General features: G+C 33.2%; 1 protein-coding gene and 1 non-coding gene across 5 annotated transcripts in view; one reads left to right on the forward strand and one right to left on the reverse strand.

Moving 5' to 3' along the window:
* The window catches only part of CDK19 (cyclin dependent kinase 19), a 124,425-nt gene that overhangs the window by 75,341 nt on the left and 23,171 nt on the right, over window positions 1–25,913 (reverse strand). For 2 of the 4 annotated variants that reach the window (XM_039870392.1, XM_039870401.1), the window contains exons 2-3: window positions 21,679–21,740; window positions 7,562–7,637 (exon numbers count right to left, since the gene is read on the reverse strand). In XM_039870392.1, coding sequence (XP_039726326.1) covers window positions 7,562–7,585 — 24 coding nt within the window. In that variant the 5' untranslated portion in view covers window positions 7,586–7,637; window positions 21,679–21,740. The remainder of the gene's footprint in view (window positions 1–7,561; window positions 7,638–21,678; window positions 21,741–25,913) is intronic. The other 2 variants (XM_039870382.1, XM_039870409.1) reach the window with 1 other exon arrangement.
* Window positions 25,097–25,215, forward strand: LOC120610630 (5S ribosomal RNA). The gene has a single exon (XR_005654966.1). It is a non-coding gene; the product is annotated as a 5S ribosomal RNA (ribosomal RNA).

Consider the following 25,913-nt stretch of genomic DNA (forward strand, 5'->3'; position numbering starts at 1 on the left):
GTTAGGCTTATTAATCAGACTATTTTTTAAATATAAGGTGGTATGGTAAAGTTATCAGAAAGACAGACAATCTGAAAGAAAAAAAGAAAGCTTTTCTAAGTAGAACTTGTAGAGAAAGAGGTGACAAAACAGCTCGTACCCAAGCTTCAGTTACTTACTACTCTGCAAATATGTTTTTCTTTTCTGATATTATTTTACTGTCAAGAATACCTAGAATTAACTTGGGCAAATTTAATCCTCTGGCAATAATTTTGTTTCTAAAGCTAATTTACTTTCAACTATTTGAATACTATATTATCTAAACATCACTATAATCTAAAAGCTATAAAATTTCCAATTAATTAGAACATTCTTCTAAGAAAAATAGTCCATTCAAACTTTTAAAATTATTGAGCTGCTTAGTGTGCTATGAAGCTTATAAACCAATATTTGTTTTATCAGTTTATATCATTCCTATTACATACCATTATAATAAAACAGAATTAAGTTTTTGAACGTAATTTTCATTCTTTCAAAATGCAGTCTATTAACTCTAGTTTGTATCTGTTAAAGTTCTACTTTATCTTAACTTTGCACTGTTCTGATTGGTTTTTGTTGTTGTTATTTAAGTCAAAGATCTATATTAAAAATGTAAACAGCTCATGTCACTGATATAAGAAAAAGATATAAAGCCAAAGTAACAGAATAATATGTCAGACTCTATGTAATTATGATAATCCACTGGTACTTGAAGTAACTAAACTCCTTAACCCAATTATGCTAAATTCTTTGCTTTAATGTGTTATTGTACCAAAACCCTAATTATGTGCTTTCTCTATTTCTGATCCCTATCACTTTATCTTTTATTTTTTGATCTCTGTCACTTTAGATTGCCCTGTCCACTAGGCTCTTTCCACTGACTCAAGACAGCTATTGTCTAGCCAAGTGCCTCCAATCCTCATATACCTTGTTATTCCTGAAACCCTATCAGCTGCCTCCCGGGTCCCCAGCCTGCCTTAGCTCCCTCATTATCCCCTCGCTCCTCTTTTTCGCCACAAGTCCTAGCTCCCAATCCTCACTGCTTAATATAATTTCTATTCCCGCCTCTGGTTGCCATAAACCCACAACCTCTGACACTATGGATCATCTCCCCCAGTCCCTAATCTAGTTGCTAATGCCTTAGACCCTTGGCCAATGACTTGGACCCGATAAGCCTATTCTCATTTAGAAAATTATGAAGAGGCAAGATGTATCCTGGCATATAAGATTTTAATTATAAAGGTGTTTCTCCTTAGACACAATGTTATAAGTTGTCTTCAGGTTCTACAGTACCAGAGTACCATAACTTAGTTACCTACAGGCGAAATGGGTTTTGGTAGGGTAGGCTGGTAACCTGGGCAACATTTACATCAGTGTTTCCTGAAGCAAAAGGCATTTCACATTTCAAATAACTGACTTAAAAAGAAATCCGCCTTCCAGAAAATACCACTCTGTATTTTCTCAGCAAGCAACGCTATGCGTTACAAAAAGTAGTGATCAATATCCATTAATTGATTGATATATTGGGGGGAAAACCATAAACGTACCTGCTGCTATAGTATATTTTAAATAAATTTAGCACTCAAAGACCACAAAAAATTAATTGAATTTTTAAAAAGAGTAATAACTGGCTCCCTGTTTATTATTATTGATCTAAGCTATGGCCACCCACAACTTACCTTTCCATCACATTAATGAATTCAACATAAGAGAAAGAAGAAAAGCTAACCTTCATTGGGAACTGATTATGAGCCGAAAGGCTTACATATTTTAATTTATCCTTATTACACTGCTGTGAGATTAGGTACTATTAATCCCACTTTAAATATGAAAAAACTAAGGTTCATAGAAATCAAATATATTAATAGTTGATATAATTAATAACCTTATTAGGCCAAAAATAGAGAAAAAGAGTGCACAGACTAAGAAAGATATTTAATTTCAAGTCTAAATAGGTCAAAATAAGTAGCCTGAGGATGAACTAGAAATAAAAGTGGAAATTAGTCATATTTTAATCTAAGAGCTTAGATATAGTATATACTACTAAAATATATGCAAGGATCAGATTCTCTGCTCTCATGGACAACTCCTCCCTCTTAAGAACTTATAAGATTCTTGAACATATTTGAAAAGAAGTGCTTCGTCAAAAGATTTCATGAGATTCAGCTGATATTCTGGTCATAAAGTAAAGCTGAGAATGATCTAGAGGCTCAGGGATTCTAAGAATCTGGGCAATCTGTGAACTGCTGCATGGCCTGCTTTACCTGGCAATGCCATCCCTAGGAGCAAATCAAGATACAGTTTGACTCCCCTTTACAGCTTCATTTCTATAGCTACCTAGAAAATGGGTCCTGGTACTAAGAGCAATTTGCCCAAAATATATAAGAATAATGGTGAAGTCAAGATATAATCTCAAGTCTATCTGAATCCAAAGTCCATAGTCTCTCCCATTTTACAGTCTAAAACCAAAAGCATATTTTTTTAAATAAATACTTTGTCTTCCCACTTTATTCTCTTATTTTGAATCTAAAATTGCTACTTTTATGTTGAATTTTATAATTTAGTATCTTCTATAATAATATACTTTAAAAATTAAATGTATATATTCTTAAAAATAACTGACCACAGTGAAAACAATTTCAGCTAAAAATTTTATTTCTTTGATTAGTGTTTAAATAGGAAAAAGTTATTATCGATGATAATAATAAAACCCATTTACTGTGCATTTATTTTCACTTAACATTCACGCACACACACACATACAAAAGAGGCATGCAAGAATGTAACTAACTACCTTATCAACTCTCTAGCAAACTGACATATGTTGACAAAAGCCTTTCTTCTTTCACTGAAGTTTCAAAGGATAAACTATCTGTTCCACTTCCTATGCAAGGCCAATCTCTCTGGGTATGCTTGTGATCCATTAAGTCTTACAAATTCCTCTTTTACAAACCCTTGATTCATTAATAATTTCATATACCTTTATTGATTTTCCCCAAAATTTATTGAGGTATAACTGATGTTCAATAAACTGCACAAATTTAAAGCATACCATTTGTGAATTCTAATGTAGGTACACACCTATGAAACCATCATGACAAATAACATGATGAAGACTTACATCATCTCTAAAAGACTCCTCATGCTCCACTTTAATATATCGCTGTTTCCAGTCCCATCATCAGGCATTCACCAATCTACTGTCTGCCACTATAAGTTTGCATTTTCTAGAATTTTCTGAAAATGGAAATGGGTAGTAAAGGATGTAACCATACCCATGTGCAGAGTTGTGAGCATGTCCAGGAAATATTTGAAAAGGCTCTAATTTCTCACCTCTTAAGATTATGCAAGGAGAACTTGAAGGCTAAAGCAGTTTCAAAGTAAACAACGATGAGATACCACTTCACACCTATTAGAATGATTAAATCCAGAATACTGACAATAACAACTGCTAGCAAGGATGTGTAGCCACAGGAAATCTTATTCATTACTGATGGAAATACAAATGATACAGCCACTTTGGAAGACAGTTTGTCAGTTTCTTAGGATATCAAACATACTCTTACCATATGATCCAGCAACTATACTCCTTGGTATTAACCCAAAGGAGGTGAAAAGCTATGTCTACACCAAAGCCTGCACACAATGTTTATAGAGGCTTTATTCATAACTGCCAAAACTTAGAAGCAACCAAGTGGACTTCAGTAGACGAATGGATAAACAAAGTGTAGTACATCTAGACAATGGAATATTATTCAGTGCTAGAAAGAAATTAGCCAGCAAGCCATAAAGGACATGAAGGAATCTCAAATACATATTACTAAATGAAAGAAGCCAATGTGAAAAGGCTACATACTATATGTACAATGCCAACTACATGACATTCTGACAAAGACAAAACTGTGGAAACAGTAAAAAGATCAGTGGTTGCCAGGGTTTGGTGAGACAGGGAGTACAGGATAAATAGGCAGAACATAGAGAATTTTTAGGACAGGGGAACTACTCTGTATGATACCAAAGTGGTGGATACATGTGATTATATATTTGTCCAAATCCATAGACTATACAACACTAAGAATGAACCCTAATGTAAACTACGGACTCTGAGTATCATTGTAGGTTCATCAATTGTAACAAATGTACCACTCTGGTGGGGGATGTTGACAATGGGGTAGGCTATGCAAGTGGGGAGGTAGGGTGTATATGGAAAATCTCTAGACCTTCCATTCAATTTTGTTGTAAACTTAAAACAGCCCCCCAAAATAAAGTCTATTTTAAAAACATACAGTAGTTTTAGAATTAAAAAGTACAATAAAACACAAATTTCACTAGAGGGGGCTCGGAAGAATATTTGAGCTGGCAGGAAAAAGAACCAGCAAACTTGAAGACAGGCAATTGAAAGTATTCTGTCTGAGAAACAAATAGAAGAAAAACTTTAGGAAAAGTGAGCAGAACCCAAAGACCTGTCGAACACCATAAAGCCTATAAATATACATATAATGGAAATCTTAGGAAAGAAAATGGCAGAAGAAATGGTCAAAAACTTCCCAAATTTGATGAAAAACATTAATATACAATCTAAGAAGCTCAATAAACTCCAAATAGAATCCACGCCTACACATATCATAGTCAAATTGTTAAAAGACAAAGACAAAACTAAAATCTTCAAAGTAGCAAGAAAAATAACTCCTCATGTACAAGGCAGTCTCATAAGATTAACAGCTGACTTCTCATCAGAAACCATGAAGGCCAGAAGGCAGCGAGATAACTAATAGCCAAAATAATGAAGGGAAAAGACCATCAATCAAGAATTGTATATCCAGTAAAACTATCCTGCAAAAAACAAGAGAGAACCAGATGAGAAAGAAAAAAGAAAAATTAAAATATTCTCAAACACAAAAACTGAGAGAATTCATCACTAGGCAATCTGCTCTACAAAAAGCATAATAAAAGGGCCTTCAGTTAAAATGAAAGGACTACAAATAGTAACTCAAATCTACACAATAAATAAGGAGCATTGGTAAAGGCAAAAACAACACGGGTAAATAGAAAAGAGAGCATAAATGTATTCTTGTTTGTAACTCTTTACCTTTGATATGATTTAATCCATTTCCCGTTTGCCCCAAGAATACTCATAGGTGGTGCTTGCAGCTGCAGTGCTTACCCTGAGATAACTTGCAGATTACAATCCTACCTTTACCCCAAAGTTTGCCACAAAATATCTCACTTTTATTAGTATTTTTGCATTGCTCTAGTATATCTATAGTCTTTGGAAACAAATGACATCATTCTATTTATAGCATTCTATTCTAGTAGTGTTATTTTCATTTATAAAATATAGTAATTCTCAATCGCTGAAAATGTCAGATCCTAGAAAAAATAAGACAACTGCATAAAGAATTATAAAACTTATAATTATTAATGTTAGTGGGCTTATAATGTACAAGGATGTACACACTTAGCCACTACACTATAACATCCATGCTAAACTTATGTCAAATCCCTATCACGTTGGGGCTAAGTCATTCAGGTAATGATAAAATACTATTTAATCTAGAAACTCTGCATATTTTCTAAATTTCTATTAGCCAAATTCTCAATAAAAATATTGAGACTGTGAATGACTTTAAGAGTTAAGCTTTTCCAGCTTATGCACAGCAAAATAAATAATCAACAAAATGAAAAGACAACCTACATAATGAGAGGAAATATTTGCAAACCATATATCTAATAAGGGGTTAATATCCAAAATATATCAAGAACTCATACAACTCAACAACAAAACAATAAAAAAAAAAGCCAATTAAAAACTGGGTAGAGACCAATGTCACCATAAAAAAAAAAAAAATAGTTCCTTGCATATAATAGACATCAAAAAACAAAAACAAAAACCTGGGCAGAGGAATTGCACAGACATTTTTCCAAAGACATACAAATAGCCAACACGTACATGAATAGGTGTTTCATCAAGGAAATGTAAATCAAAACCACAATGAGATATCACCCCATACCTGTTACAATAGTTATCATCAAAAAGATGTGATAACAAATACTGGGGAGGATGTGGAGAAAAGGGAACCCATGGATCCCCCAGCACATAGAAGTCTCTATTTCAAAAAGAACATCTACAATCGGATTTTCATTTCCTAATAATCGTGTACTTTAAATTTCAGCTAATTATCCAAATAACTCATGGAAGATGAATTAATGCTATACTAAATCATGGTACTCTAAAATAGCAAAATTGCACACAGGTGATATTGGTTCATATTGGTTGAGATAATAATGTTTAAGAATTTTAGGGAGTCAAAAATCACTTGGCCAATCCTTATTCTGGTAGGATGTTTCTAACACTTTATAATTAATAGAAAAATGCCAAGTTGAAAATTTTAAAGCAATATATTTATATTGCAAAGCAAACTTAGGCTCATGGAATTTTTTGTTCTGCTTATCTATTCAACAAGCATTTATGGGACACATGCTATATGTGCCAGGCACTATGTTAGGAACTAGGAATAAAAGACAAGGTCTCTGCTCCTCAAAAGTGTGCACAGTCTAGAGAAGCTCCCATTCTGAAATTAAAAAATTTATGACAAGACCTTATAGTTCCCTTCTTTTACAATTAAGGAAACTAGAACAAAAAAAAAATAGCTTCTAAGGCAGACACTCAGGTCTACAGATTCCCTGCCTCATGCGTGCTAATGGAGTGCTTCCATGTGAAGCAGAAACATGGAACTGTGGGCTATATATGTAGTTACCAAATTAGAGACAGAAATCCCTATTAGAGGTGACATCATAATAAAGCTCCTATAAAAAACTTTTTTTTAAGAAATAATAAGCTGAAGAACTAAAGTAAGGTAATGTAACAGTAAGCCTTCTAAGCCATAATTATGGTTTTGCCTCTGTTTACTGATCTATAAAATGGGGGTATTAAAAGTACCTATTTCATGATTGTTGTGAAAATTAAATTAATACCTTAAAGCACTTAGTAAGCCTGATCCCTAGTAAATACTCAGTAGGTATCAAGTATTACTAAGGACAATCATTTCTTAAGTGCATATGTGTGTCATATAAAGATAAAAGGAATGATCTTTCTTCAAGGAATTATTATCTATCTTTAAATTATTATGATCTTATTTTTCTAGCAAGTAATAAAATGTAACACTATAACGTATTTCAGAAAAAAAATTTTAATGTGCACAATATCAAATAGTATCATCCCTTTCTCTATAAAGACCTATATTAGTTCTAAAATTACAGAAAAAAATTTATATTAATTATTTTATTAATTATATTTAATCATAATTAAATCATCATTTAGTTCACTATTTCTAAGATTATAAACCCTAAATACCATTAAGAGAATGTTCAAAGATGACTTTCAAGTAATTAATAAGTTAATACTTTTCTCATCTTATATAAAATATCATGAATTAACATTCTTTGAAATAACCATGCATTATATACATTAATGAAACTATTTTATATTAATATCAATCACCATCCAATATCAATAACAAAATAAATATTTATATCCACTTACTGCAATCTCTCTACAAGCCGACATGGATATTCCTGTGCCTTCAATTTGCTTCAATGCATATTCTTTTTCATCTTTTCTGCATATGAACAAAAAAAATTTTTTATTTTTTTCTACACATTATTTTCAGATTCAAAATTATAACTACAAAAACAATGAAAATACACTAGTCTCTCAGTGATATGTAAACATTCTCACTATGCATGCATTGCTTATTATTTCTGATATTTCAACTACAAAAAAATGAAATACTGAAAGAAATCCATGTTACAATGAAAATACCAGACAGAGCCAAAACACAAAATTCAAAATTGAAACAGAACAGGATACTAAACACAACACTAGTTTCAAAAAGTAAACAAGCATAAATATAAACTCAAGCATATTGCAAGATAATTTCCTGTCTTAATTATTTGGAGTCTATGAAAGCATTCTGTTATAAACATTAACTACGAAAATAAATGACAGATGTAAACTCCTATATTCAATTAAAGTAATTTCATAGTATAAGAATCACTTAATAGGAGGGAGGAGCTATAGAAATGTTGACCCACTGCGATACCCTAGTTCACGCTCAGAAGAGGGGACAGACATTCAAAAGCCCCAAGACCTCAACCAAAAGCCTTGGAAAGACTTCAAAAGTCCAGCCACCAATATCCCATTCTCAAGAACTCTAAGAATAACCCAATAGTTACAGTGAATTATCCAAATAATGGAGATAGGATTACGAATTCTGGGAATTCACAGTAAATAACAGGGTGCTTAACCAAGACAGCAGTTGAATAATGGTGGTATAGTCCATAAAAACAATAACAGTATCATACGAGTGGCTAGTGCCACACGGTATCCTCAGAGGACTGATAGAAGCAGCCACACCAAGGCCCTAGCTGAATGATATAAATGCGGTTCATATCATGGATTGTTCCGATAACAGGAGTATAACCCACGCCCTCCAAATTTTGTCTTTTGATTATATTAGAGCCTCAGTATGATGTCATCACGGTTTTGTCCAATGATAAAACCTAAGTAGTGACACATCTGTCTCAGTTATCTATTCCTCATTTTCTCCATTCTGTGTTTACTAGCAGATAGAGCAGTTAAGAGGTTACTCATAATATGCATTTTAAAACATCACTTTAAGTGCCTTTTGAAGATTTCACAATCATCTATTTGGGCAAATAACTGAGTTATGGTAACTTTCTCCTCACAATCAGTATGAAAATTATATCCATTTTTCTTCCAATATATGGTATTCAAGGTAATTAGACTGTTATGCAATTAATAAAATGATAACCATGAAAGTCATTAGAAAAATGGAAAATGTTTATCATATACTACTGAGAAAATACACAAATTATACCATATAAAAATACACATATATCTAGACATATGTTGAAGGTATTATAAAAAATAAAAAGCAGTTGTGTTAAGATGTAAAAAGTTATGTTAACTAGTTTTAGTGCTAAAATTTTGTCTTTTAAATTAGAATTAGAGGAAAAAAGAAAAAAAAAACAATTTGACACTCTGAAAACAGTCACCTACTAAAACATCTTTAGTATTTTCAAAGTAATATCTTATGCATGTTTTCCAGAGCAAAGTCGAAAATAGGGAAAGCTTAAGTGATCATTTTTTCCTTTTTCTGTCCTGTTTCCGCCAAACAAAACTAAACTTTTTTCAGACTAGCCAGAAGCCACTGAGAAGTATAAGCAGCAAGTGACTGAATGTAATTAAAGCCAAATGACCCCCACTATTTTAAATATATGTATGGGTATGTGTGTGAGAGTACTTGTGCCTCAGATGCTTAACACAGTGCTTACAATGTAAATTTCATAATTTAATAACTAAATTAACTATTGGGTATTTATCACAGAATATTTAAATTTAATAAATTATAAAAATAAAATTATATAAGCTTTCTGACAAAATTTTCATATAAAATCATAATCTTTTCAAACAGAAATGTTTCAATCCCAAGTTCCCCTAAATGAACTGCTCCAGAAGCTCATGTAATTGCATAGTTTTATTTTTAATACTGTAAAGAATATTACACAATCTGGATAGGTTATTGTTGCTATGGAAACTATAAGATATTTGCAGCAAGTCAAAAAGTACAGAATTAACACATCACATTAATGACTTTTGAATTTCACATCCAGGCTGTCAAAGGAATTTGAAAGCTTGAGCAGAATAGACTGAAGCATAGGTTTCTTACTCAGAATTATATAGATAGTACCTAGAAACAAATCCAGTAATTATATCACTTAATAAGTTTAAATATAACTTCCATCTGCTAAATTAATAAAATACTCAAAGATCTGCAAACTTAAGATGTCCTTGCAGCTTTTAGATTGAGAATGAAAGTACATATATCATTACTATTTCTCTTGTACATTAACTATCAGATGGTAAGTGATGATGTGGCACCTCTGAGGTCTGCCATATAAAGAAGTGGCAGAATCCCAGCAGGCATACAGAACTTACTTTCACCACAGTACTATGTCAATGCCAATCTTTGGTCAGATGCCAATACCTTAGTTATGAAAACTTAAAGATGCGCCCTCTCCTACAATGCCCACAAATATTTCAATGACTAGCACATAGAGCAGGGGAGTTTTATTGCTCTCAACCCATGTGAGTGCCCCTCTCCAGCAGTTCCTACACATGGTAGCGACAATTCATATCCCACAGCTTATATGTGCACATAATATTAATTATCATAAAGGTATATAATTTGTTATTTTACATGACAAGGCTGAAAAGCAGATAAACTTTGCCTATACTGCTATGATAGCCTGGCTTGTAAAGGCAGCTTAGTTCTTTGTTAAAATTATTTTATTTGTAAATTATTTTTATTTCTAAATAAAAGTTTATTATTTACTATAATAAAGACAGACAAAGCAATTTCAAAACCTTCAGGGAAACTTCTCTCTAAATTTTAGTGTATGTTAGATACTATGGTTAGAGCAACTGTATATTGAAAATAGTCAAAGAAGTTTACTAAATAAATCCAGAATTAAAAATATATGAATCTGTAGTATAAACATGGAGATATTTAATATAGAATTTTTTAAAATTTAATGACATTTCTCTATATGCTAATAATGTGTATCAAAACTATGCAGGCTTCATCCTCAGCAGTCACAAAGAAAGCAATTGTTCAACAGGAACATTATGTAACAACAAAACAGAAAAACATTTTACAGAGACTGTGATCCTGTTACTCTTTCCATCTAGACACTATGTTCTAGAAAACTCTTGATGCAAGCAATTCTATAGATAGTAGAAAAAATAAGAAGCAGATAGTTGTGCAAATTACAGAAATCTATGCCTTAAAATAAAAGCTTTATCAGACTCAGTGGTAGAACTAAAACGTAATTCAGGGAAGAATTGCTCAAGCCTAAAGAAACAGGTCAGTAGGAACATTTCTTGAATATTAGGAACTGGTTTAATGAAAAAGAGTCTTCTACTTTTCAAGAACATCCAAACTTGGTAACCTGCCTCCAGTCACTTTTAGCAAGGTGAAGCAGCCTGTATGCACAAGTATAGATATAGTCTAGCCAAAACCCCATGTCTTATAATTGTAACTAAACAGGCCCAAGGCTTTTTGGCTCCTATCAATACTACCATCACGTATCCAGATCAACGCTGGGCAATTTTTAGTTCCAAGGACCCATGACAGACAAAAATTTAGAAGCATCTTTTCAGAAAAAAAATGAGGGAATTTAAGCTCAAGCAAGGCTGAGGAGAAATTTTTAGTCTTCAAACTAATAGGGTTAAAATACGTTTCTGTTTCTAAGGAAAAAAGAACCTTATTATTTTATTTTACATCAACCAACAAACTACTAAATAAATATTATATGCCCCGACACTAGCCAAACTCTGAGGACAAAAAAATTAGAAACTGACCATCCCAGATATCACCAAGTTCACAATCCAGCTAGAGATTCTGGGTGAGTGGGAAATAGAAACAACTCTAACTCCCTTTGCACCCAATAGGTATGCATAACAGGCATAGAGCAAATGAGACTAATATTTTTGTCACAGTTTTAAAAAGGTAATGACATGAGTAATACCTTTAAGAGGAGTTTACCAGGCAGAGAAGGGATGATGGGGATAAAGAATTCCAGGCAGACGTACAGCCTGAGAAAAGTAACAGAGGCATATTCAAAAAACTGCTGGTATTCAGTGTGGCTGGAAAAGCTGGGGGTATGATAATGAGTGGCAAGAAATGAGGTTAAAAAAATAAAGTTGGAACCATGTTAGCTCTGCAAAGAAGCTTGTACTTCATATGTAAACAGTGTAGAGCAAAAGAATTTTAGAACAGAGAAGGTACACTGACAGATCTTTCTCAGAGAGATAACTGTGGTGGCAGAGCAAACATTTTATAGATTTTGTCACACATCCAGAGAAGCAAAGATGAAGGACTAGATTACAACAGTGACAGACGAAAACAAATGTGGACACAAAAGACATTTCTGGGTCAGAATTGACAGAATTTCATAACCAATTTGATTCTGTGGGTTAAAGAAAGGAAGATGGATGAAGATGGATAAAGTTTCCACTTTGTCTAATTGTGTAGATGACAAGACCATTCACCAGAGCAAAGATGACATGAATAAATGGAGCCCAGAAAATATAAGATTTTATTCTAAAGGCAATAAAAGTTACATATGAAGATTAACCTTATTAGGAAAGACTGAGGTTAGGTGTGAAAATAATTAGGAGGTTACTGTTAAGTGTGAGGTGAGAGCCTAGATTAGTATAATAGAACGTTAGCTCCCAAAGGGGTTTAAGACGACCCTGTTACAATCTCATTTTAAAGCATCTAGAAGCAGAGCTGAGATGAAATTTTCTAAGTCCAACATTCTCCATAACAGAGTGGTAACAGTAAGACAGAGAAAAGAAGGGACATTTGTGACAGTCATTTTAAAGGAGGAATTGGCAAGATCAAATGAATAATGAAGATTAAGAAGGCTGAATCAGGAGTAAGTCTGAGGTTCTGAGCTTGGTCGATGGGGAGGATGATATCACTGCAAACAAGACTTGAGTCATGTCTCAGAAGGTTCTCCAGCTCATAAATGATTATTTTAGATAGAAAGAAACTCCAGCAAAAATGAAAATATCTGGTAAGTTCAAAAAGAAGATGCCCTAAAGGTGTTTATTAAGGGTCTACTATAGTGGTTTCAGTTTAAAGGACTTGAGCCTACACGTGATACAGAAAGTAGCACATAGATAAAGTGATTTAGTAGTGCCCAGGAGAAAACTTGAGTCAAGAAGGGAAGTAGGGAAGGAGATGGGCAAGAAAAGACGAAAGAGAGAACAATTTCTGAGCACTTCTCTCTTACATCCCTTAAAACAATCAATTCTATGAATTCATCCTTCACATTTTCTTTTCAAAATCCTAAGAGCAGAACTCAAATAATGAAATCATCAGAAACATAGTATCCAAGATGGTACAGTAACAGTTTTTATAAGTAAGTGTTACCAATAAGACATTCGTCAAATATGAAACCTGAGTCTTGAGAACAATATTTTTCTTCAAGAAGAATGCTGGCATAAATCAATGTTATATCCCTTTCCTTTAATAGGTGATGGTTTGACTTAGTGATTAAGAGATTTCCACGTCACACATAAAAATAAAAAATATATAGAATAAAAATTTGGAAAATCAAAAAAAATCATTTAGTTTTACATTGGTATCGTTCGGAATTATTCAATATCATGAACTCAATATTCAGACAGCCTAGCGGTAATGATTTCTTATTTGGAATCTCTTTCCTTTATTAATAATAACATGATATTCTTTCATCTTTCATCATGAAATTTTCCAAAAATTAACAAAGAAAAAAACAAATGACAGTGATATTCTATGCATCTATCACGCAGCTTTAACAATTATCAATACATGGCCAGTCTTATTTCTACCACGTTCCCTTTTCTTAGTTATTTTGAAACAAAACCCAGACATTATATCATTTCATTCAAAAACAGTTCATTACCATAACATTTTTATCAGGAATTGTTTGGTTTAAATAATAGTCCTCTGAAACATTTCTGAAACATTAATAATCTTTTAACACAAGTTACTGTTATTATTTTGTATTCTTATTAATGAATAATGTCAAATAATACTAGCACCTTTTTTATGCGTTCATCTATCAAATATTTCATCTATTCATTGTCTACTCATCACCAAAATACAGTAATAGTCTCCCTTATTCAAATACAGGATTCCTTTGCAACATGGGAATCTGACAACAGTTTACCTTTTTCCCTTCATTCTTTAGAAAGACTGTCTTTAGTGTCTTCTTAAAAACCAATTTATCAATTAATATATCTTCCTTTTATACTATTTCTTTCATTTGGAATTCCAAGTCATATAAATTTACTATTTTAAAGGTTCTAAAATGACAAAATTTCACAAACTCCTATTATGTAAAATTCTTACTGCTCAGAAGTGATTTTAATTAGAACAAATTTAATCTGCAGTAATGCTTTAAGATTTCTTAATCTTAACATAAACAAACATAAAACATAAAGACTGTATTACACAGAAAGTAATCATCAACAAATGTGTAGTATAAGCCATATTTTTTTATATAAAACATTATCTTCCTTAGAGAATTCATGAATCTCAAGTCAGACTTACTTGCTACAAAAGGTAATATAAAAAGTAATGCTAGTCACTGCTTTCAGAAATATTTTACTAAGCATGTGCTGTTTGCCAGGTATTGTGCTGGGCTCTAGAAAGAGCAGGAAGAACTAGACAATCTTTTCCCTTGTGAATCTTTGCACAGAGAGACACATAAGCAAGGGACACAATCTGATGATAAGCACTATAACAGATGTATGTGCAAAGTACATTGGATAAAGAATCAAAGAAAAACCTGGTTCTGGTGAAGAGATTAGACAGAGAGGGATATCAGGTAACATCCAAGTGGATCTTGAGAAATGAGTTGGATTTCACAAAGCAAAGAAGAGGGGGCAGGTGTTATGGGCACCAGAAATGTATGGACAAAGTCTGAAGATTAAAATCCATACTATAATCAAACATTAACATTTGCATTGGAAAACTAATATCTAAAAATTCACCAGAGAGTAACTATCTCCTACTTAAGAGGGAAGGAGAAAAATATAAATATTTTGTCAGGTCAGCTAGAACTAGATCAACAATCTGCTCCCTTTAGGTACATTTTCAGATTTCAGTGTGCATGAAATCATCTCAAATCATAAGTATCAATGAAAAACAAGTACTCAAAACAGAAATTAATAGTCAAGATGTCAAAATCAACACTTAAAATTTAAATATACAAAAGTTCTTCATCATACTACTGAAGGTTCTGAAAACCTATATCACTGAGGAAATCTTTCGATAAAATTTAGGTTTTGTATGGTTTTTCCTAGCTGATAAAAGCCCCTTTCAAACACACCTGAGTTCTAGAAAGTCCATAGATAACCACTGGGTAGGGGCTGGTTGCAAGGGGAACAAACCAGGGTGACTAAGACTTTCAGCCCCACACACCACCACTCCCAACCCTAAGGTACTTTTACCATCTTCTTTGTACAGATGAGGCCACTGAAAGCAGAGAGGTTAAATAACTGGAGATCATACAGCTAGTTAAGGATTAACCTGGATCTAGGAAGTCTGGCTCCAGATTCTGTACTTTTAATTACCACAGATTCATTTCTTTATATTCTCCTTCTAGGAAAAGGGAACAGCGTGTGTCAAGTCTCAGAGGCAAAAGAGCACAATGCATTTGAAGTTCAGTAAGGCTGGTTTAGAATAGGGGAAAGCAAGTTAAAGCTGAAGAAGGAGGATGCAGGGCCAGATAAAGCAGAACAGGTAAGCCATGTTAAGGAAACTTTACTTTACATGAAGGAAAAAAAGGATGTTAAGCTCTTGTGAATAGTTCTAAGGCGAAGAGGGTCTAGGGAGACTAGTTAAGAGGCCTTTTTAGTAATTTAAAAGATGACTACAGTTTAAGTTAGGATGGCAGCAAAGGGAAAAAAAGTAGATGAATCTGAAAGGTAAGTAGGAAACGATAACAACAAATCATGTGATTAAAAAACAAGAAAGAAGCAAGAATGATTCTGTTTCTGGCTTGGATAACTGGGTGATGGTGGTGCCATTCACTGAGTTTAAAAACAGACTGGGGAAGTTTTAGAAAAGTTGAAGTTGAGAGTACTGTGGTGTTGTCTAAATGGAGATGTCCATAAGGCATTCTGATGAACCTAAAACTTAGAAGGAAGATGTGGGCTAGAGATAGAGATGTGAAAGTATTTAGAAATTGCAATCATAAAAGCAGAAAGTATTTAGAAATTGCAATCATAAAAGCACAATGATGAACATCATTTAAGAAAAAGGATCCCGCAGTATTAGTAATGTATACTATAGTATTTGGTGCTTAACACTGCTAGGTGGTTTCTAATTACTTTGGTCTTCCCACCTAAACACTAAGTTGACTGAAAGCAATGAAGCCTCCTTTGCAACAAGGCCTTTGCAATTCCACAGCTTTTAGAATGACTGTTTGTGGGGAACTTAACCAACTGAGATATGAAGAAAAGATAAATAAAATATATTTGATTTTAGGAAAACCTTTTTTATAGGATTCTTTGATCTTCCATTTTCCCTTGGGCTTTCACTCCTTCTGCACTTGCTACACCGATTGCTCTAACCCAGCCGGTAAAAATGAGCTTCGGCAATTGATGATGATGTGCGAGTTATAAAATGGTTCTATGACCTACTCTCATACTCAATACCTAATAAGCAAGTCTAGTTAAAATTATTTTAAGATAAAAATGGAGGAGAGGAGTTCCAGAAGACAAAATTTGTTCTATTGCATTTTACTATTACAGTAGAAATTTTTATTATAGTTTTATATTATACTGTCAAATCACAAAATAGTTGCTCTTTTTGGCCCTCAGTCACTGACTGATCTCGCTGATCTCTCTTTCCCCTATTCTTATCCTTCTTTCCCTTCCTTCCTTTCTAGCCATCAGACAAGGTCAAGCTTTCTAGGAATTTTTGCGAACACTAGCCTGAGGCCAATGCTCTCTTCTCTGTACTTACCAACAACATTTCTGTTCTATACACATGACATTCATCATATACCACTTTGTATGGTAACTTTTCCATAGTATGTAATTTAAGGAGCTTGGAGTATGGAATCATACACCTACAGTACAAAGTCACACAGCTAATAAATTACTTATACCCTCATATTACCAGTTTTTGTACCTGTAAATTGGGACTACTTAACACGGCACCATAATTTTGATGATAAATGAAATCATACATGTAAAGTACCAAGCACAGTGACCTGCACCCACTTTAGGCTCAATAAATGTCAATTCTTATATCAAAATTGTAAATTATTCTTAAGAGAATATAACAGAAGTCTGTGAATAGGCACTTTAACTAGAACGCTTAGAAAGGGACACAGAAATATGTTTTTGGCAAATATATATCAGCAAAAATGGAACAAGAGATTTGAAATTAACAATTCCTATATGGATAATAAGTTTCCTGAGAGGAGATATTATTATCATGCTTTTCTTTTTAGCCATCACAATAACTTGCAACTAACAATCAGATATTTGGTGAATTGATTAATTGATTAGAGGACTGATATTATTGGTTATCTGCCTTTTCTAATAAGATAGAGGTTGAGAGTTAAGAGTCTACTAGAATTAAGTTTTTCATTCAACAAATAGTTGTCCTATTGTAGTGCATACTGGATGCTACGAGGGTTGCAATAATATATTGAGATATAGTCTTTGCCCTACAGAAGTTTGCAAGAGGGTAGAAGAACTCATCATGTACACGATTACTAACTATAAGGATATGAAATACTGCCCGAATCCCATCATTTAAAATATATTTATAACCATCAATTTAACCCTATCTTTCTCACAGTTTAAGTGAGGAGAAGGGACTGGAAGGAGAGAGGAGTCCTCCTCTAACCTGATACGAGAAGTACTTTACATCTTTTATACTACTGATTAGGATAATCAATTTAGATTATTATACTTATTGAAGAGAAAATAAACGGCTTCCCCACCAAGATCAGGAACAAGGCAAGAATGTCTGCTGTCACCATTCATCTTCAACATCATACTGGAAATCCTAGCTAATACAATAAAATAAGAAAAGGAAATTAAAAGTACAGATTGAGAAGGAAGAAATAAAATTGTGTTTGTTCACAGATGATATGGTTGTCTTTGGAGAAAATCCCAAATAATCAACAAAAAAACTCCTGAAACAAAAAACAATTATACCAAGGTTGCAGGATGCAAGGTTAATATACAAAAATCAATTGCTTTCTTATATGCCAGCAATGAAAAGTTGGAATTGGAAATGTAAAATACAGTAATGGTTACATTATCACCGAAAAATAAAATACTTAGGTACAAATCTAACAAAGCATGTACAAAATCTACACAAGGAAAACTATAAAACTGAGAAAAAAAAAAAGATCTAAATAAAGGAAAAGATATTCCATGTACTTGGCTAAGAAGACCCAATGTTGTCAAGATGTCAGTTCTTTCCAATTTGATCTACAGATTCAACACAACAGCAATCAAAATCCAGCCAGTTATTTTGTGGTCATTGACAAACTGAATCTCAAGTTCATATAAAAAAGCAAAAGACCCAGAAGAGCCAACACAATATTGAAAGAGAAGAAAAACACAGAAGACTGTTATTATCATACAGTTATCAAGACAGGGTAGTACTGGTGATATAATAAGCAAATAGATCAGTGGAACAGAATAGAGAGCCCAGAAATAGACCCACATAAATACAGTCAACTGCTCTTTGACAAAGAATCAAAGAACAGCATTGAAGAAAAAACAGTCTTTCAACAAATGGTGCTGAAACAAATGGATATCCACGTGCAAAAAGAAAAAGTAATCTAGACGTAGACCTGACACTCTTTACAAAAATTAACTGAAAATGGAACACAGATCTAAATGTAAAATGTAAAACTATAAAAATCTTAGAGGATAACATAGGAAAAACTTTAAGATGATCTTGGGTTTAGAAATGAGTTTTAGATACCATACTAAAACACAATCATTAAAAAAATTATTAAGTTGGATTTGACTAAAATTAAAAACTTACATTCTGCAAGATACTTTTAAGAGACTAAAAGACAAGCCACAACCTGGGAGAAAATATTTTCAAAACATACATCTGTTAAAGGACTGGAATCCAAAACACACAATTTAATATTGTTAAAACTCAACAATAAGAGAACAAATGACCCATTTTAAAAATGAGCAAAAGACTACACAAACATCTCACCAAAGAAGATATGCAGATGACAAATAAGCATATGAAAAGATACTCAAGGTCATATGTCATTAGAGGACCGCAAATTAAACAAGATACTACTACATACCTACTAAAGAGCTAAAATCCAGAACACTGACAACATCGTATATTGACAAGGATGTGAAGCAATAGGAAAGATCATTCATTGCTGGTGGGAATGCAAAATGGTACAGTGACTTTGGAAGACAGTTGGTAGTTTTTTACAGAACTAAACATACTACTACCATTCGATCCAGCAATTGCACTCCTTGGTATTTATCCAAATGAACTGAAAACTTATGCCCATACGGAAATATGCACACATATGTTTAGGGCAGTTTTATTCATAATTGCCAAAACTTAAAAGCAATCAAGATATACTTTAGGAAGTAAATGGATAAATTGTGGTACATCCAGACAATGGAATGTTATTCAGTGCTTTAAAAAAAAAAAAAGTGATATCAAGCCTTGAAAAGGCGTGGAGGAACCTTAAATGCTTATTACTAAAGTGAAAGAAGCTAACCTGAAAAGACTACATACTCTATAAGTACAAGTAGGACATTCTGGAAAAGGTAAAAACTATAGAGACAGAAAAAGATCAGTGGTTGCAAGAGGCTCAGAAGAAGGGGAGCCAGGGATGAATGCATGGAGCACAGATTATGTTTAGGGCAATAAAACTATTCTGTATGATATTGTAATAGTGGATTGTATATTTGTCAAACCCACAGAATATACAACACAAAGAGTGAACCTTAAGGTAAACTATTAATCTAAGATAATGATAAAGTAACAATATTAGCTCATCAACTGCTGCAAATGTACAATACCAAGGCAAGATGTTATTTCTCGGAAGATGGTGGGGGGAGAGGGGGAAGATGGTAAAGAGGTAGGTATTTGGGAACTGAATGTACTTTCCACTCAATTTTTCTGTAAACCTAAAACTGCTCTAAAAAATAAAATCAGTTATTATTTTTTAAATACTTTATTACCAACATTTCATTACATCTTTCTCATAGCAGCCAGGAGATGAGGACCTGGCAAGGAGAGTCTTCCTATGCCTTGATATGAGCAGTACTTTACATCTCTTATACTAGTGATTAGGATTCTCTATCAAGATTCTCAATTGGTGGGTGGCTCCATAGTGTAGTGGTTAGCACGTTTGCTTTACACGCAGAAAGTCCTGGGTTCGTGCCCCAAGTGGAGCCACAGAACATACCCTGGGTGTGGCGGGCCCCGGGTGCACCAGGCCCCCCAAGTGCGAACGCGCGTGGGAGGGATGCCCTACCTTCAGAGATCCAGTTCTTAAAAAGGGAAATGGCAACATTTGTAGGTCAGAGGTGGAAGTGTGTGTGTGGTGGTGGGGGATTAAAGACGGGAGAAAGAAAAGGGCTTTCTCTAAAAAAAATTAAAAATAAATAAATAAAAATTTTTAAAAAAAGATTCTCAATTAGTAACAAAATATATCACAGTCACATTAGCTAAACAAATATAAAGCTGCATAATTCAACAATGGTGAAATCTGCCAACTGGCCTGAAAATCAAGTATGAAAATGCCTTCAAGAAATTACTTCAAACCTATTATTGGTAAATATCCTCAAAATGGCCACTAAAGAGAGTAAAAGAAAGGAGAAAGGACTTAAGAGATAAAATTCTAACATCAATAAACAGCTTGAAACTCATCTATTTCCTGTAGTTAAGAAAAGCAGCTTCTATGAATAAGGAGGAAAAGGAAGAAAAAGTAAAACCAGGCTGATTGTAAAATGGAGTGATCCCATCTTGGGCACAGAGTAGAAATTTTATATATATATTTAATATATTTAATATTAATATATAACTTCACGTAAAATATACCTTGAAAATAAGGTATAATGTGCAGCCACTTAGTTGATATAAAAACAAATATAATTTCCATAAAATATTCCTCTAATTCCCATTCAGAATTTATCTAAAAACTAGCTATATTATTAACTCTAAGAGTACATTGTTAGCTGCTATAGATCTTAAAAAAGAAAAAAAACCCTCTATTCAATTATCACCTGAAGAAAGTTTATAAACGATTTCATAAATTCACAGAAAGTAATATTTATAATGTCTAGCACATAAATGGCAAAATATTTCTACTTTTTAAAAAAAATCAAAGAAGCATTACCCAGGAAAAGTATGTCTCGTTGTTTTTTATAAAAAGTAACTCATTAAAAGAAGGGTTCTATAAAAACCTATTTTACAAGTATGTGGAATGTGTTTGTTTCTCTATGAAACAAGAAGTAACTTGAGAGAAGAGCATATTAACAACTTCTGAAGAGAGAACTAATTAGCATACTGGAAACTAACATTTTTGGCACATGGGACCTATAGAAAGAATATCTATCCTCCAGTCATGAGTCACGGACTAGGCTGCCTCTCTATTTATTGTGAAGCAATCTTTCAGTAAAAGGAGCAGGGAAGAATACAACATATGAATAATGACTTGGACAACTTCCCAGGAAGAAATCAAAACATCTGAGAAAGTTAGATAGCATATACTACACATTACACTAATACTCTTTTCTTAATCACACTTACTCCTTAGTTAACAGTAGAGAGTAAAATTTAGTCTTTAATTTTACCTAAAGTTTTCTTTGTTAATACGATTTAGTAACATTGAATAAAATTATACACATATTAATTTGGTTTCAAATTTTGTGAAAGTGAACTACTCAATGCATCATTCTAATTTTATGATGACATTCGTGAAAAGTTCTCACCTGTCACATACCCACCCCAGCACACACACGCAATGACACCAGAAGGCAACACTCTGCTTTACCTTCTGCTGAAAAGTCTGCTACCTCCAACGCTTGAGGTCCATACACGAAGCCCTCCTGGAATCTATGAACACAGCAGAGGCAAAAGGCAGAGAAGTTTATGTAGATTTAAAGTTACACTGCCCAAAACATAAAATGCCAAATGCCTATCACAAGTCTACATATCTGCCAAGGAAATCAGATTTTAGACTTGACAATGAGCAAATCAACAATATATTGATAACATTCAGAGTTCATTATATATTATGCAGCTAATTATATGAAAAAAACAAAAGCTGAGTCTTAACTAATTTATATTTCACCAACAGAAGTAATTTTTACTATGAGAAATACTAAAAGAGCAATAATGTATGAATTCATATATGCTGAAAGTAACAATTTAATTTTCAAAATTATGTGAGTGAACCAAAATAAAAGAAATTAAGTAAAAAGTGTACTTCACAAAATGAAAGGTACTTATAGCTAAAGGTACATTCTTTCTTAGGACCAGAGAATGTTGAATGTAAGAAAAAAAATTAGAAACAGACCTGGAAGAAGACAAAGGCAGAGGGAAAAAAGGAAAAGTAGAACTATAAAGATATTCTAGTGCCAAGATTTAATTTAAGTCGATAGCAAAGCTGAAATGAACAAGGCACTACATATGCTAGGCAGTATGGGAGAAATCTACCTTGTTCCAATATTATAAAATAAATATAAGCACAAAACATGAAAAGCTTTTCAGAAAACATTCACGTAAAATATTAAGGATTTAATGAGGTAAAATGTTTAGATCTCAGATTTCATCTTATTCTTTTCTGATGACTAAAAGATTACAAAATGCAGCTGGTATGTAAGAAATAAGATAAATTTTACTAGCTATTAAATTTAAAAGAGAAGAGCATGTTATCTTTATGTAATATTTAGAAATCCTTAAAAATATAATCAAATAATTAGGAAAGAAGGAACAAAGCACTCTCTTAATACATGATAGTATGTCAAGAAACACAGTATTACAAAACATTGGCCCTGAAGTCAGATGGCTTGAGTTCAAGTTACAGCTAAATCACTTAATTGTTTTGTGACATCAGGCAGGTCTCATAATCTCTCAGTACAACCAGAGCTTTTCAATGAGGATCTTTCACCGTCTCTCAGATTTATACTAAATATCGAATGAAATAAGGTATTAAAAATCACAGAATGTTATATTTTACAAAAATTTAAATCAGTGCATTTGACTTAAATTGACAACTAAGTTGTTAACTTAGAAATGGAGGGAATATAGAGTGACTAGCTAAGGAATGTGGGGAGCTGTGTGGGGAAAGAAGCCCAAAGAAACAAAGCAAAAAGGCAGAGCTGACCAAAAGAGCCTAGAGTAGTTGTCAGGGCTAAAAGACAGCCAGAAAGTCAGTCTCCAAAAGATGGTCTTATCATATTAATTACCATAATTTAGCAATTTGCCCAGCACTACCTGCCTCAGATGTATCTTCTGTTCATTTCCAAAACAACTTTATAGATTGCGCACTCATCTAAGACCATGCTTATGACACTCTAAGATCTGAGACACAGCAACTACTTGCACATTGCATATACTTCTAAAAAACAGAAGATCTTACCCAATAAAATGATAATGGCAGCAAAGGCTTACATAGGATATATAATGTGCCAGACACATTTCTAACAGCTCTACAGGTATTAACTAATTCATTTGGTCTTCATAACACTGAAATAGGTATTATTATTATCTTCACTTTACGAATGAAGAAAATGAGACACAGAAACGATAAGAAACCAGAAGTGGCAGATCCGTAATTCAAATCCAGACTGTCTACTTCTAGAGCCAACCCTTAGTCACTACATCATCCAGTCTATGGAATTAAAATCACACAAACCGGGCACTTATCTATATGTTAGAAGCCAAACAATTATAAATGTTCTTAAGTATTCAATCATGATACGTGTGTGTGTGCATTCTTTAGCATTTGCAATATCTTCTTGGAAAATTCAAATTCAAATGATTATTGTACAAAATATGTTTAAAAACAGAAAATGCTTACGATATAAAATGAAAAGCCAAAATTTTTAAAAACAAAAAAAGCCTAAAAATTGCCTAAAAAAGACTAATGAACATATATCCAAATAACATACAAATAATGGTGTTACAGCAGGAAGATTGATTGTTTCCATTTTTAAAACTTGCTGCCATGTGATTATATAGCTCACCTTTAAACATTTTATAAACTTAAAAAAAAAAAATGAACACAATGAGATACTACCACACACCCATTAGGATGGCTACTATCAATATCTTTAAAAAAAAGGGGGGAAGAATATAATAAGTGTTGACGAGGCTATGGAGAAAGTGAAACCCCGATGTACTGTTGGTGAGAATGTAAAATGGTACAGTTGCTACAAAAAAGTGTGGCAGTTCTCAAAAAATTAAAATGGAACTACTATATTATCCAATAATGCCACTTGTGGGTATATAGACAAAAGAGTTGAAATCGGGGATTCTCAAAAGAGATATTTATACACCATGTTCATAGCAGCATTATTCATACAGCCAAAGGTGGAGGCCACCAAGTCTTAACTGAAAGATGAAAAGATAAACAAAATGTGGTATATACATACAATGGAATATTATTTGAAACCTTAAAAGACGAAGGACATTCTGACACGTACTACAACATAGATTAACCTTGAGGATATTATGCTAGATGAAATAAGACAGTCACAAAATGACAAATACTATATGATCCTACTTATACTCGGTACATAGAGTAGTCAAATTCATAGAGATAGAAAGTAGGATTATGGTTGACAGAGGCTGGAGGAAGGAGAGAAATGGGAAGTAATCATTCATAAGTAGAGTTTCAATTTTACAAGATGAAAAGAGTTCTGTGGATAGATGGTAGTGATGGTAGCACAAAAAAATATAAAAGTACTTAATGCCACTGCACTGTAAACAAAATTATTAAGATAGTAAATTTTATTATGTGTATTTTATCACACATTTTTAAAAATATGTGCTAAGTGTACAAAATCTAAAAAGGGAAGCATAAAGAAAAAAAATAAAATCATTATTTCATCTTCCAGAAAAACCATTTTTAATCCCTTTTTAAGGCATAGTGTTAGTAGGAAAAAGCAAGCTATATATTTTTAAAAACTCCTATCAATGTCAAAATGCAAGTCATAATTGCCAAAATCCTTACCTTGGCACATAGGCCCTTCCATAATTTTTTTAACCTCTGCTTCTTTCTACAGCCTTACCTTAGCCCTACGCTCCAATTGTAAACACTTGAAGGACAGTGACTACAGCTAATAAAACGGCATTGCATATTTGAAAGTTGCTAAGACTTTCTTAAAAGTTCTTAAAAGTTCTCACAAGAAAAAAAAAAATCTGTAACTATGTACGATGATGAATGTTTAAAAAAAAAAGAATATGTCTACGGCCATGCCACCCTGAACATGCCCGATCTCGTCTGATCTCGGAAGCTAAGCAAGGTGGGGCCTGGTTAGTACTTGGATGGGAGACCACCTAAGAAGACCAGGTGCTGTAGGCATAAAAAAAAAAAAATAAAAGAAAGAGAATATGTATTCTGCACTCAAGATACGATGGTCTATCTATGGCATTAGGTCAATTTTATAAACAGTGTCATCCAAATTGCCAAAGTACCAAAGATTTGAGTGTATTGTTGTATCATTTACTATGAAAGGTATATTAATACTTCTCTCCTAGTGGGCAGTGGGGGGAAGAGCCACTTGTAGTCTTCTCACACCATCCTGCCTTTGCCCAAGCTGCTTGGAATGTTCTTCTCCTGAACCTTTCCAACTCTACTTCAAGTCTCAGCTCCTCCAAAATCTTTCCTTTGGCACCCACCAAATATACAGGCATAAACATATTCATGCACCAAATATGAACAGACAATCTTCCTGTATGTCTCCTATTCTATCCAGATACTATAGTACATTTCAATAATAATCTAATTTTGCTTTTCTTGTCTGCCTTTGCCACTAAATTGAAGGTCTCTGAGGACAGAGACATCAGTAATTCTTTGGCTCTCCATGGCCCTTAGCACAGAGTCTAGAGTACATAGAAGAACTCAATAAATGTTGGATGAATTAATGAAGTTCATAGAAATAGTCATCCTTAAGCACTTCAAAACTTTCATATTCTCAAACACTTAAAAACACACTGTAGCGTTCATTTCAAAATGCAAAAATTCTAGTATCAAGCAATATATCAGGAGACATTAGGATT

This window comes from Pteropus medius, unplaced genomic scaffold (assembly GCF_902729225.1).
Source record: "Pteropus medius unplaced genomic scaffold, Ma_sr-lr_union100, whole genome shotgun sequence".
Taxonomy (NCBI): domain Eukaryota; kingdom Metazoa; phylum Chordata; class Mammalia; order Chiroptera; family Pteropodidae; genus Pteropus; species Pteropus medius.